Source organism: Mytilus edulis, chromosome 13 (genome assembly GCF_963676685.1).
Source record: "Mytilus edulis chromosome 13, xbMytEdul2.2, whole genome shotgun sequence".
NCBI classification, from domain to species: domain Eukaryota; kingdom Metazoa; phylum Mollusca; class Bivalvia; order Mytilida; family Mytilidae; genus Mytilus; species Mytilus edulis.
The window spans coordinates 43851883-43865629 of NC_092356.1; the positions used below are offsets into that span (position 1 = coordinate 43851883).

General features: G+C 30.9%; 1 protein-coding gene across 1 annotated transcript in view; it reads left to right on the forward strand.

The window, feature by feature from the left end:
• The window catches only part of LOC139501755 (DNA-directed RNA polymerase, mitochondrial-like), a 39216-nt gene that overhangs the window by 21783 nt on the left and 3686 nt on the right, over nt 1-13747 (forward strand). Inside the window, exons 16-31 of the mRNA XM_071290899.1 lie at nt 61-196; nt 765-901; nt 1443-1543; nt 2101-2221; nt 2911-2995; nt 3540-3651; nt 4526-4604; nt 5155-5277; nt 6394-6516; nt 7124-7201; nt 7719-7907; nt 9294-9454; nt 10090-10188; nt 11161-11233; nt 12164-12255; nt 12552-12607. Of these exons, the coding sequence (XP_071147000.1) occupies nt 61-196; nt 765-901; nt 1443-1543; nt 2101-2221; nt 2911-2995; nt 3540-3651; nt 4526-4604; nt 5155-5277; nt 6394-6516; nt 7124-7201; nt 7719-7907; nt 9294-9454; nt 10090-10188; nt 11161-11233; nt 12164-12255; nt 12552-12607 (1765 nt within the window). The remainder of the gene's footprint in view (nt 1-60; nt 197-764; nt 902-1442; nt 1544-2100; nt 2222-2910; nt 2996-3539; nt 3652-4525; nt 4605-5154; nt 5278-6393; nt 6517-7123; nt 7202-7718; nt 7908-9293; nt 9455-10089; nt 10189-11160; nt 11234-12163; nt 12256-12551; nt 12608-13747) is intronic.

Sequence of the window (13747 nt, forward strand, 5' to 3'; positions counted from 1 at the left end):
TGTGATCAAGAAACATGCAAATGTTCTATTGTCATTGAACCCATGCTGTTACTTTTTCAGCCACATCCAATTGTACTAAAATTACATGATGGTAACTATATACAAGATATTCCATTTGAGACATCAGAGCTACCTATGTTAGTGCCACCTATACCATGGCACTTACCAGACAGGGGAGGCTACCTCCTAAATCAACGTATGTATTTCATAAATAAATGGAAATTCTTAATTATTGGCTAAGAAAGTTTATGGATTTCTTTTTAAATTTAGATAAAAATATTATTCAGGGAAGGACAATTTCCAGTTGCATTTATAGGAACAAAAACATCCTCCAACTGCAACTTTAATTACGAACACTCGCGTGTAAGAAATGAATCTACAAATACGGTGCAATAGCTTATAGTATCGTGATGCTATTTAGAACTACACATTTTTCCATTATAATGTGGGCTGATCACACAGTATCACATACACACACACACCGTATTATTTTGGAATATATTAAGGAAATCTATTACAATACTTAACTGTTTTTTCCAGTCAACTTTATTAATTGATTTATAATTACTATGAATTGACTGTTAGTGTTGCTATCCACCTATTGCAACTTATTTTTTAAAATCCTGACCAAATTGCAATTTGTTTTATAAATTCGGAATTTTGAATTTTGCAATAGTTGGAGAGCAACACTAACAGTCAAGTCAATGTAAAAGGGGTGACCATCATCGAAACATGGGATAAATGTAAAAATAATGCATTTTCAGCAAAGACTGTGAGAATGGTTGACAGATCCATGTTCAATAATTTCTCTGTCATTGAATCTGTACCAAGTCACAAGTTAAATGGTGTATTTGATGCTCTGAATATACTTGACATGTGTCCATGGATCATTAACAAACCGGTAAGTAGATAAATTGTTTGCAAAAATGTTAAGAGAAGGAAGTGTTGAAAAAGAATTAAATTTGCACTTTTTATTGTGAGTGCTTCCTTGTATCAATAAATTATATCTTCTTGTTCCTCTGAATTTGGATGTATGATTTTGCTATAGAATTTTATGCTCTTTTGTATGTTTCTTTTTCTTCCACTTTTTGATGGCAAGGTTGAGTATTAAAGAAGATTTAAGCACTTCTATTCACTTTTTACAATCCTTTTATTTGTCAAACTTTGATCTTAGGTAAAGTTAGTGATTAATAAGGATACATTGTAAAGTGTATTTGAATTGTCTCTATGGTGTCTTTTACAAGTATATCAGTAAAAAGGGTTTGTATTTTACATCTGAAACCGGAGCTACTATTTGGACAGAAAATTTAGAGAAAACCACAGCAAAACAATCCCATTTTTTCCCCCGCTATTCTAATTTTTCTAATAAATATATACTATTAATAATAAACTAGCTAATTTGATAAAACAGTTATAATTAATATACCTGAATATTTTGTTAGATGTTAGAAGTTGTGATAGACTTGTTCAACAAAAAGGGAGATAAAAATTTAGACATACCCCGACCACCATCTGAATGTCCTGCACCACCTAAAATATCTCCGTAAGTATCTGTTTAATGTGATTTATAGAATATTATCAAGCAACTGTATGAAAAATGATTGATATATATGGCCTATAATTATATATAAATGTTTTGTTGTTTATAAGTTTCAGTTATAACTTATTAAGAGATTTTAAATCGTAATCAGTTACTTTTTGTTTAATGATACATTCGTTTATTACCTTCTGGACATTCATGTTTCTTCTTTATTTTTCGTTCTTCCTTATTATAGAATATAAATTCTTTCATTCATAATTTTACAAGAAATTTAGGCCTTAGAGTGCTTACTATTAACAATGCAACCTGCCATGGAAATTACATTTTCAAGGGACATAATTCCTAAAAATATGATATGTGTTGATTTTCAAACCCTTTAAGTGACTTTGCTGGTAAGAACCATTGATATATATTTTTTTGTAATCTACCAGAAATATTTTTTTATGCAATTTTCCATATTATAGTTTTAATTTCCAAGGGACATCATTGTTTTCAATTTATTGAAATGATTTTACTATTTCTAGAATATTCAAACCAATATTTTTCTTTTACTGTTCCAGTGACATGACCCCTGCTCAGAAGAATGAAATAAAGATAAAGAGAGGTCATCTTAAACAACAAAAGTCTGAAATGAATAGTCTGTGGTGTAGTGCACTATATAAACTTTCTATTGCAAATCAGGTACACAAACTTATTGTATTAGAATATTTTTGTTATAATAAGGTACTTAATTTAATGTTAATTTTCGCCGCGATATAGCCTTGTTGTGCTAATGCGGCGTAAAGCAACCAACAATCAATCAATCAACTTAATTTAATGCAAAACTCGAGGAATACCATGCTTCTTCACAATGCAGAAGTTGAGCAGCAATTCTGTGGGAATGATATTGACTTATCTTAAGATCAAATATGTGAACCTTCTAAAATGCTCTTGTTTTCCAATAGAAATTAAAACTCCATGTAACTTTTCAATAAAATTAGTGTGAGCTTGTTATCATAAATATTCATGAAATATTTGCTACTGAACTCTTTTATGTAACGCAATAAACAACCTATTATTTAATAATGGGTTTAAAATATGGATTAAGATATGCCTGTCATTCTGTCTAAGCAATGCTTTTCACAAAATATTAAGAGAAAGATTAGTTCAATGACAAGTAGATCCTTTTTAAATTTGATGATTAATAGAGATATGTTGTTAAAGAATTATAGGACTTTTATACTTCAAAAAGTATGCCTTTTTCATAGATATGGTGATAACTCAAGTATTTTCCACCAATTTATGTTACAATTTTTTTGAGGAATTTACAATAGATAAAAATTCTTTTTGTTTTATTTCAACATAACCTTGATTTTCCTGTTTATTTTCAGTATAAAGACGATATTTTCTGGTTCCCACATAACCTTGACTTTAGAGGTCGTACTTATCCATGTCCACCTCATTTTAATCATCTAGGTAAGCTATGTACTTATTTATGATTATGAATAAAACTTATATGCTTTGGTACAGACATTATTGAACATCAAAAATAAAACTTATATGCTTTGGTACTGACATTATTGGACATCAAAAATAAAACTTATATGCTTTGGTACTGACATTATTGGACATCAAAAATAAAACTTATATGCTTTGGTACAGACATTATTGGACATCAAAAATAAAACTTATATGCTTTGGTACAGACATTATTGGACATCAAAAATAAAACTTATATGCTTTGGTACAGACATTATTGAACATCAAAAAGGTTCCTGTAAAATAGAAAATGACTGACACCAAAAAGAAAAGTGATTGTATTATAACTTCAATAGTTTAAGCGTCACAGATTCTAAGATCAAAAGTCGCAGATTCCCAAACAGCGATAAGGTCAGAAGAGGTATGCCACCCATTTAATTTACCTTAAATAGCTGCAATAATCATTTTTATTGTTCATATGAGCAAAAAATGTATTGCAACTGATACAGAACATGGTCTATTTTAGCTTTTATGATTTCAGGAGATGATGTTACTAGAAGTATACTATGTTTTGCCAAGGGTAAACCTTTAGGGAAGAAAGGACTTGATTGGCTTAAAATACATTTGATCAATCTTACTGGTTTGAAGAAGAGGTATGTAAAAAGTAAAATCACAAAAATACTGAACTCCCAGGAAAATTCTAAACGGAAAGTCCCTAATTAAATATCAAAATCAAAAGTTCAAACACATCAAACGAATGAATAACAACTGTCCTATTCCTGACTTTGTACTTGGTACAGGCAATTTTTTTTGTTTAAATTGGTGGATTTAACCTGGTTTTATAGATAGCTAAACCTCTCACTTGTATGATAGTCACACCAAATTCCATTATATGTGTAAGGCTAGGCCATAATTAAAAATATTTTGGTTTGCCCAAACCCTACCTTAAGGTTGAGACAGTGGGTAGGTAGGTAGGCATTTTCTTTTTTTTTTCAACAAAAAGAAATTGTAGTATCTATGGTTTATAAGTCTTCATGGCTATCCGATTAAAAAAAAACTTCTTCAAATCAGGACAATAAAAGATTTTGAGTAGGCAGCTTTTTTCTGGGTAGGTAGCGTTTGGGCAAACAAACCTATTCTTTTTTATGGCCTTATTAAATGACAAATATGATATAAAAATTTACAACAACATATAAGATTTTCTGGCCTAATGAAATCTAGTATAATCTGTAATGTTTTATTTTATATATACTCTATCAGATAAATATAATGTTAATATACATAAAAATAGATGTATGGTTGTAAGATTGTCTTTTTTTTTTAAAAATAAATGGAAATTTAATTTTCTTAACACACATGTTAGGTTGGATTATCAGTAAGTTAATTTTGATTAGCGCTCTTAAAACATGATTTATGCATGTGAGAAGTATTGCATGTGTAGACTGGTAATAATTGTAGGTGTGTTGGTGATTTGAGTGTTTTATGTGTTAAAAGTAATCTTACATAAAAAAAAAAATCCTGTTTCAGATCGTCCAACAAAGAAAGACTTGCTTACGCTGATGAATTGTTACATGAAATTTTAGATTCAGCTGACAATCCAATGGATGTAAGATTTAACACATATTCTTAAAAATTCATGTTGCTATAAACTATTACACAACTAAATGTTTAAAGAATTGAAATAATAACATACAACAAAAACTACACCATTATTATACCAGTTAGTAAAGACTTTAGAAAAAATGACTTTATTACAGGGGTGACCTTTGAATAATGAGGGTGGTAAAGGGTTATTTTCGTGCAACATGTTTTGCCAATTTTTTTTCACATGCAGCTGTGAAATGCACTTGAAATAAAAAAAAAGGTTGGTTATTCAATGTGTTTCGTGAAATCAGTTAAAAGATCAACGTGTATGATAGGCCTCGATAAGACAATGTAAAACAATTCAAACGAGAAAACTAACGGCCTTATTTATGTAAAAAAATTAAAGAAAAACAAATATGTAACACTTAAACAAACGACAACCACTGAATTACAGGCTCCTGACTTGGGACAGGCACATACATAAATAATGTGGCGGGGTTAAACAAGGCAGGTGTTTGCTTTATAGAGGTGATATTGATGGCAGGTTTGACTGTATATTGAATTACTTACAGGGAAACAGATGGTGGCAAGCTTCAGATGAACCATGGCAGACTTTAGCGGCCTGTAAGGAAATAGCTAATGCTGTCAGGAGTTCTGATATAGAGAAATACATCTGTCATTTTCCCGTTCATCAAGTAAGAAATATATCATGCTGTTAGAAAAAGACATTAATGGAATAGCACAACAACAAAATATGAAGGTCACCATATGCAGTGTTGTCAACGTGTATTTGTTCCGCCTAACATAAGTTCCAATGGAAATTTTTTATAAACAATGTCGTAATATCTATTCCTGTTGGAACAAAAATTCTATACCATTTATTCCGTTAGGAACATATACTGTAATATTCAAATAAACATTCCAATAACCTGCTTAATCTAGCAATTTTTTCTGGTCCCCAAGTGTCAGATTACACAGGTTACACTGAACTTTCATTGATAGATGGAGACGCTTGCCATTTTGCAAATCAAATGCTGTTGAAACAAAGATGAATTTATACTCTTTTTGAAAGAGTTTTCTAGATTTTTCCTCTACAATTTCTTTGTTTTTCTTAACCTCCAACTTGGCCTTCTACTTTATTTTCAATGATAAGAATTCTCGTAGAAAATGATATATCCAAATTATATAAGACATTAACATAAGAAATAAGATTACCTGTTTATTAAATTAGAGAGATATATTATTCATTCGAGATAGCATTAGAATTTATGTTTGAAATTAAGAAGCTAAAATAAGAAATTTATTATAGATACACACATTTTTCGAAATTCTTATAATATCCCACTGGAAAAACTAGCAATGCCTCTTACATTAAGGAAGTTCAAATTGAAAATTATTTAACCTATGTGTGCCTGTTCAATGTTGCAACATGGTTGACTAGTTATATTTTCTCAGGGCATATAGTTTCATTTTATACCGTAAACAAATATTAACATCTCAGAAGGCACAGATAAACAGTCAAAGGAAATAGATACAAGAAGATTATTGCATGAGTGCCAATGAGACAACTCTCCATCAAAGTCACAATTTGTAAAAAGCTAACCATTATATAGCCTTCAATACAGAGCCTTGGCCCATACCAAACAGAAAGCATTAAAGGGCCCCAAAATGACTAGTGTTAAACCATTTAAACAGAAAAACCAATGGTGTAATCAAATAAAAAAACAAGAAATACTTATGAACCACATCAACAAATGACAATCACTGAACAACAGGTTCAAAATGTATTGATAATCCTTTGACTTTTATAGGATGGTTCCTGTAATGGCTTACAACATTATGCAGCACTTGGACGTGACAAGGCAGGAGCAGAGTCGGTTAATTTGTTCCCATTTGAAGCTCCTAAAGATGTATATAGTGATGTTGCTGAATTGGTAGGTATTAACATGCATAAATAAGGAGAGTATAGTTTTACATGACACGGTTGGAACTGAAACCTTCCCTGAACTATCCCCATAAAGAAGATTTGCTGAATTGTGCTTTTTTTGGGACGTACATGTAGTAATGACAGACTAGATTTAGTCTGTTGACATATACTAGACTAAAGTTACTAGTTGTATAGACTTTTTACACAGTAATTTTTCTCAAAAATTTGTGATATGATATTTGTTTGTTTTTATGAGAAAGATCTAAAGATGTTGCAATTAACACCATTAAAACAGATAAGGAAAGAAGCTAAGCATTTGAAATAGTAAAGCTTTTGAATTGTACTCAACTTTAAAAAATAAATATTTGGGATAGAGTGTTTGAAAAAGTTATGTATATTAGTTTAGATGTAAATTTAGAATACTTTATAATTTATGAAGTAAATTTGTGTTCTTTAGAAGTCAATCTTATCCCTGACCATTGTCAAGGTTATGAATTGTCATTAGATATCTTTATCTCTGAAGTTAAAATGTTCATTAACAATCACAAAAAATTTCAAAACAATGATTTAGCATTGCAATTGATATTTATAAAGTTTTCATTCATTTATTTCAGGTAGAAAAAGTTAGACTGACAGATGCAGCAAATGGAGATGAAATTGCACAAGTGTTAGAAGGATTTGTTCGTAGAAAGGTATTATTACGTCATTTACATTTGTATTTGAAAAGGAAAAAATGAGTATGATAGTAAACAGGATCGTCCCTAAAATGAGTCTAAGTCTCCTGAAAATCTGACTGCCCTCTTCATTTTCTGACATGTTGAGGCCAACAACGGATCAAGGTTACACATTGTTTTATCAGTTGATTCAATTTATTTTTGTCAAAAAAGATTAATCTTACTTTGTTTTATTTTCTAACTTTAGGGTCATTATGTTTTTTTTCTGTCTGTGGGTCTGTCTGTTGGTCCTGTTTCCAGTTAAAGGAAACTGTTTTTGTACCTACTATTGGACTCATCATGGTCAAATATGGTGAAGCCCTTTATGTGGATCCAAAATACTTAAGTGGAACCCTTACTAAATTCATTATGATTATATTAAAATGTAAATTGTATAAAAAAAAAGTCTATTCAGATATCCAATAACTTATGAAATTTTAAACTGGATCAACATGCATCAAGCCTATAACTATTTTTTGTTTGATCATTTTCACAGGTTATTAAACAGACAGTTATGACCACAGTATATGGTGTGACACGTTATGGCGCCAGATATCAGATTTTAAGACAGTTAAAAGACATTCCAGAATTTCCAGAGAAACATCAATGGAAAGCCAGTCATTACTTGACAGAAGCTACCTTCAGTTGTCTACAGAGAATGTTCACATCTACAAAAATGATCCAGGTTGGTATACTATGTCTATTGTAAAGGCTTGGATTGATTTTATTGAAGGTCTGGGGAACTTTGTACAATTGTACATGGTATGCTATGTCTATTTTAAAGGCTTGGATTGATTTTATTGAAGGTCTGGGCAACTTTGTACAATTGTACATGGTATGCTATGTCTATTTTAAAGGCTTGGATTGATTTTATTGAAGGTCTGGGGAACTTTGTACAATTGTACATGGTATGCTATGTCTATTTTAAAGGCTTGGATTGATTTTATTGAAGGTCTGGGGAACTTTGTACAATTGTACATGGTATGCTATGTCTATTTTAAAGGCTTGGATTGATTTTATTGAAGGTCTGGGCAACTTTGTACAATTGTACATGGTATGCTATGTCTATTTTAAAGGCTTGGATTGATTTTATTGAAGGTCTGGGGAACTTTGTACAATTGTACATGGTATGCTATGTCTATTTTAAAGGCTTGGATTGATTTTATTGAAGGTCTGGGGAACTTTGTACAATTGTACATGGTATGCTATGTCTATTTTAAAGGCTTGGATTGATTTTATTGAAGGTCTGGGCAACTTTGTACAATTGTACATGGTATGCTATGTCTATTTTAAAGGCTTGGATTGATTTTATTGAAGGTCTGGGGAACTTTGTACAATTGTACATGGTATGCTATGTCTATTTTAAAGGCTTGGATTGATTTTATTGAAGGTCTGGGGAACTTTGTACAATTGTACATGGTATGCTATGTCTATTTTAAAGGCTTGGATTGATTTTATTGAAGGTCTGGGCAACTTTGTACAATTGTACATGGTATGCTATGTCTATTTTAAAGGCTTGGATTGATTTTATTGAAGGTCTGGGGAACTTTGTACAATTGTACATGGTATGCTATGTCTATTTTAAAGGCTTGGATTGATTTTATTGAAGGTCTGGGGAACTTTGTACAATTGTACACAAAAACTATTTTCTGATCTTCCAGGCAGTCACTTATTGTTTGATGATGCTATGAATTTATTTCAACACACTGAGGATGTAATTGTTCAATAACAAATCGAAATACTGTAAGCCAACAAATGTATGGAGCCATTTATAATTCACCTTCAATAGTAGAAAAATAATGGATTCACTTATTGTGTAGAATATGTAAAACTATGGTCTTGACTTATATAAGTACATCAAGAGAATATAAAAAAAATATATAAAATGAATATCTGTGAAATTAAATATCTGGGATAAATGGGTTTGCAGTAAACTCACAGAACATCATGTGCATTTTTTTGGTAAACGACCATTTCAAAAGTTTTATAATATGTATGTGAAACTAAATTTTGCTGTTAATCTTATCTTTATGACAACCACAAACCAATGAATCATTTGAATGTTTTACAGGATTGGTTCACAGAATGTGCTGATATGATATCAAAGACCTGTAATAAACCTGTGGAATGGGTTACTCCCCTTGATTTACCTGTTCTCCAGCCTTACTTTAAACAGAAGACTGTAAATCTCAAAGGAATAACCAAGTTATCAGCTGAGTTTGATAGACCTGAGTAAGTGTTTATATTGATAGAGTTAATATTTCATATATTTGATGCTTATGTATGGGTATGTAAAGTTTCCTGTTGATAAGTTTTTGTGTACCATGGCAATTGAAGATTTAAATAGATAAAGGAAGATGTGGTATGAGAGCTAATGAGACCACTCTCCATCCAAGTAACAATTTGTAAAAGTAAACCATTATAGGTCAAGGTACAGCTTTCAACACAGAGCCTTGGCTCACACCGAACAGCAAGCTGTAATGGGCCCCAAAAATTAGTAGTGTAAAACCATTCAAACGGGAAAACCAACTGTCTAATCTATCTAAAAACGAGAAACGAGAAACACTTGTGAACCAAATAAACAGACAACAACCACTGAACATCAGATACCTGACTTATGACAGCTGCAAACAATTGCAGCTGGATTTAACGTTTTTATAGTACCAAGCTATCTCTCTTTTTCTGAAACAATAGTATAACATCACAACATAGAAAGACACTTTAAAATATCTTTTGGAAGCATGTTTTAAAATATGATAATCTACTGGAAATTTTGAATGCATAATTTTAAAGTTGGTGATAGACTAGAAATGTGAAATAGATTCCTTCTGACAGAAACTAATTTAAGTTCTATCATTTTTTTTTAGCAAGCCTAATAGTCAGAAACAAAAGAATGGATTCCCTCCAAATTATATACATTCCTTAGACTCTGTCCATATGATGTTAACAGCTTTGTACTGTTGGAGGTTAGTCACAATATTTAAATAAAAGTACAATTATATTTTAGATTTAGATTAAGTACTTTACTTCATATTAGATTATTAACACAAACAAGTTTTTTTTTATATCATACAAACTTTCAAAGATTTATATGCAAAATAAAACAAACACAGGTGTTAAGTAACAACATATTATATACTGTAAATTCAGAAATTATTGCAGGCATTTATTGTTGGGACTTTGTCATTTTAGACTAAAATGTGAATTTAATTTTTGCAAGATTGAGAAAAATCCTGTTTAATTCACATAAAAAAAGTTTCAAAATGTGAGTTTAAATTATTGGGATAATAACCCTTCGCTTTTTTGGCAATAAGAAGAATAAAAGTATTAATTCCTGAATTTACAGTATAGTATGTCCAGTAATCATTTGTATTGTAACATTGTTGCATCAAGAATATTCTCCAAGCTACACATAAGAGCCTTTAAAGAAATATCAGGTGTACAATGTGTTGGATTGATGGCAATTTTACGAAGCTTTAAGGTGGTACCTAACACTACAGGGAGATAACTCTGTAAAATCAGCTAAAAGTTTTAATCATGATGTGTTGTTTAGGAAATATAAAGCTTTTAAATGATCAAAACTAGTTTTTGTCAAATTGCTATGTAACCAGTGTATTTTTTCTGATAAAATGGCTGGTTCAAATTTTTCAAAATTTTCATATTTTTGTCAAAGGGTCAAAGTAAAATTTTATGAAAATTAAACGAGCCAAATTAATTTTTGCAAAGGTGTTGGGTACCACCTTAATATAATTTTCAAAGATTTATACATTACTTAACATTTTTTCAAGCATTCATTAAATTACATGTAAGTTAATTGTTATGGGCTTACTCATACAGTCTTACTCATGTCTGTCTTTCAGTCTGACATTCTGGAAACAGATTTTAAGGACCTTTTTTGTTTATTTGTATTATATGACATTGTTTGTTTTTATTTTCAGAGCTGGTATAACCTATGTTTCTGTACATGACTGTTATTGGACACATCCATGTGATGTAGATATAATGAACAAGGTATTTTATCACTTTATAGAATTTACTCAAAATGTTCATTTGTACTTTGGGTGATTCCATACAAAGATATTGGATGATCAGATTGAGGGGAGGCACTTCTAATTCTTATATTTGTAGGTATTTTTGTTCAGTAAAAGTTTTCAATCACAATTTGATTTGAATGGTTCTTTGTGTCTGGATTTCAAATTTTGACACAGGAGCCAAATGAAAATAATTGTTTTGCATCATAAAAAGGTAATAAATAATAAGCGAAAATGTGACGGCCACAAAAGTCAAGGTTGAGCATGTCATCTTTAATTTGGAATGCATGAAACAGTCTCAGATTTGTGTAAATTAGATACTTTAAACAGTGTGCCTTAATGGATATGACACTTAATGATTGTGTATTCTTTCTCAATTTTTATACCTTTATAATAATCAAACACACAAGTACAGATACAAATCATGCACAAATAAAATCAATAGTCTACACAAATATTTAAAAAGGTCAGTAACATTAAATTATGAAATCACTCATGGATCAAAATGAGTTCTGAATGGTCTCTTATATATCAAAAGGAAGATGTGGTATGATTGCCAATGAGACAACTATCCACAAAAGACCAAAATGACACAGGCATTAACAACTATAGGTCACCATATGGCCTTCAACAATGAGCAAAGCCCATACGCATATATTATGAATTGATCAAACATGGTTTTTATCAGGACTGAGAAATTACTTTGACTCATCAGACTTTTGACACAACAAGATTCATTGAGACGAACAAACCCCTACTAATCAAATTTTCTTTCTCTCGTTTAACATATCAATAGGCTGTGTTGTGTTCTTGGACATTAATGATATTTTTTATGATACAGGCTTCTAGGAGCCTCCACTTTATTTTGTTCTTAGCTAGGACTTTTATCTTGGACCATTTCACATTGCAGATATGTAGAGAACAATTTATAGCCTTACATAGCCAACCTATTCTGGAAGATTTGTCCAAATTTATGTTGGAAAGATTTGGTGACATTCCAAAGTATGTATATTTATATAGAGTAAAACTTGAAATAAGGAATTTTTATGGTCTTTTATTTTGTTCAGTTGATTTATGAAATGAGGCTTTTTAACCAATTTAACACATATTTCTATCATAAAATGGATGAGTTCAGTTATATATCTTGAATTCTTTGTAGAGTATAAAAATATTTTTGTAAGTGCCTGTTGTAAAAATTTCATGACAGGTTTATGTTGTACAATTAAAACTGGCCATTTCATTTTTCACAAATTTTATTTTAGGGTTTTAGCTATATATCCCTGTATTTATTGTTTCAGGGACATTACATTGAGAGCTCTTTTGAAGGAATGCCTAAGTAGAGTGCCAACAAAAGGTAATATTAAACATTTCCATGAAGGTTTATAATTCAGCTTCTGTGCAGAAAAAATGAGATTTTATTTTGCTTTGATAAAGTGAAGGAGGCTATGCAGTTTGCTGCTTTTGGAGGCAGCAATGATGTATTAGTTCTGTAATTAGGTCAGTTTAAAAGAGACGGGGAAAATATCAAATGGATATTGGAACTCATAAGTCAATGACAAAATGACAAAACCATTGCAAAAAATGACTAAAGACCAACAACAGTATACAACAGGGCTCACGCTACCAGGCGACTTGGGCGAAGAAGTCGCCTTCCCGACCGTCACTTCGCTTTCCCCGACCCCCAAAAGCGAAAACAAGTTGCCCTGTTCTTGACGATAGTCGCTTTCAGTCGCTTCCGTCATTGGACATTTTCAATTTTTACCAAGTTGATGAAACATCAATTTTTTATTGATAATTTAAGAAATTCAGACATAAACGATTCATTATATTTTGAAAAGAGGTTGAATCATTGTCTTCGCAGTGTGTAGCAGGTTATTTGATAAAAATACAACTTTTTATCACTTCGTGCATTTCCGGTGCTTGTTACTTGAAAACGTACATCAACCTCAATTTCGGCGGCAAAATAAGTTTGTTACTTCATTTAAACATGATAAAAGTTGCCTCCAGTAAATTTTTAATCCATTTATTGCATTAAAAACGTCATGTTCCTTTCCAAATAACTTGTCAAACATCGTTTATTTTTGTAAATTTTCTTGCATTCGTCCCCCATTCACCGATTTCTAAACACCGGATCTGAACCGGACAAGCTATGACCGAAATCCGTACTTTTACAATAATTACTCTGGACGCACGGATGGAACAGCTGACAGAAGAACATTGATCCCAAAGGGGAAAATTACGCATTCCACATGCATTTAGAGACTATTGGTTACATCTAATTGATTGGTGTATATAATTCCCTATATTTTTTTATTGATTGTTTCAAACTATTGATTAAAGTTGCTGAGACTATTATACTAATAACAATATATTATGGCCCAGCTTAATAACTTTTATATTTTTTTAGGAGAAACACTGAATGTCATACACAAGATAATTTTTAATTAAATTGTAATTGATATATATTATAATTTCTTTACATTTTTTAAAATAA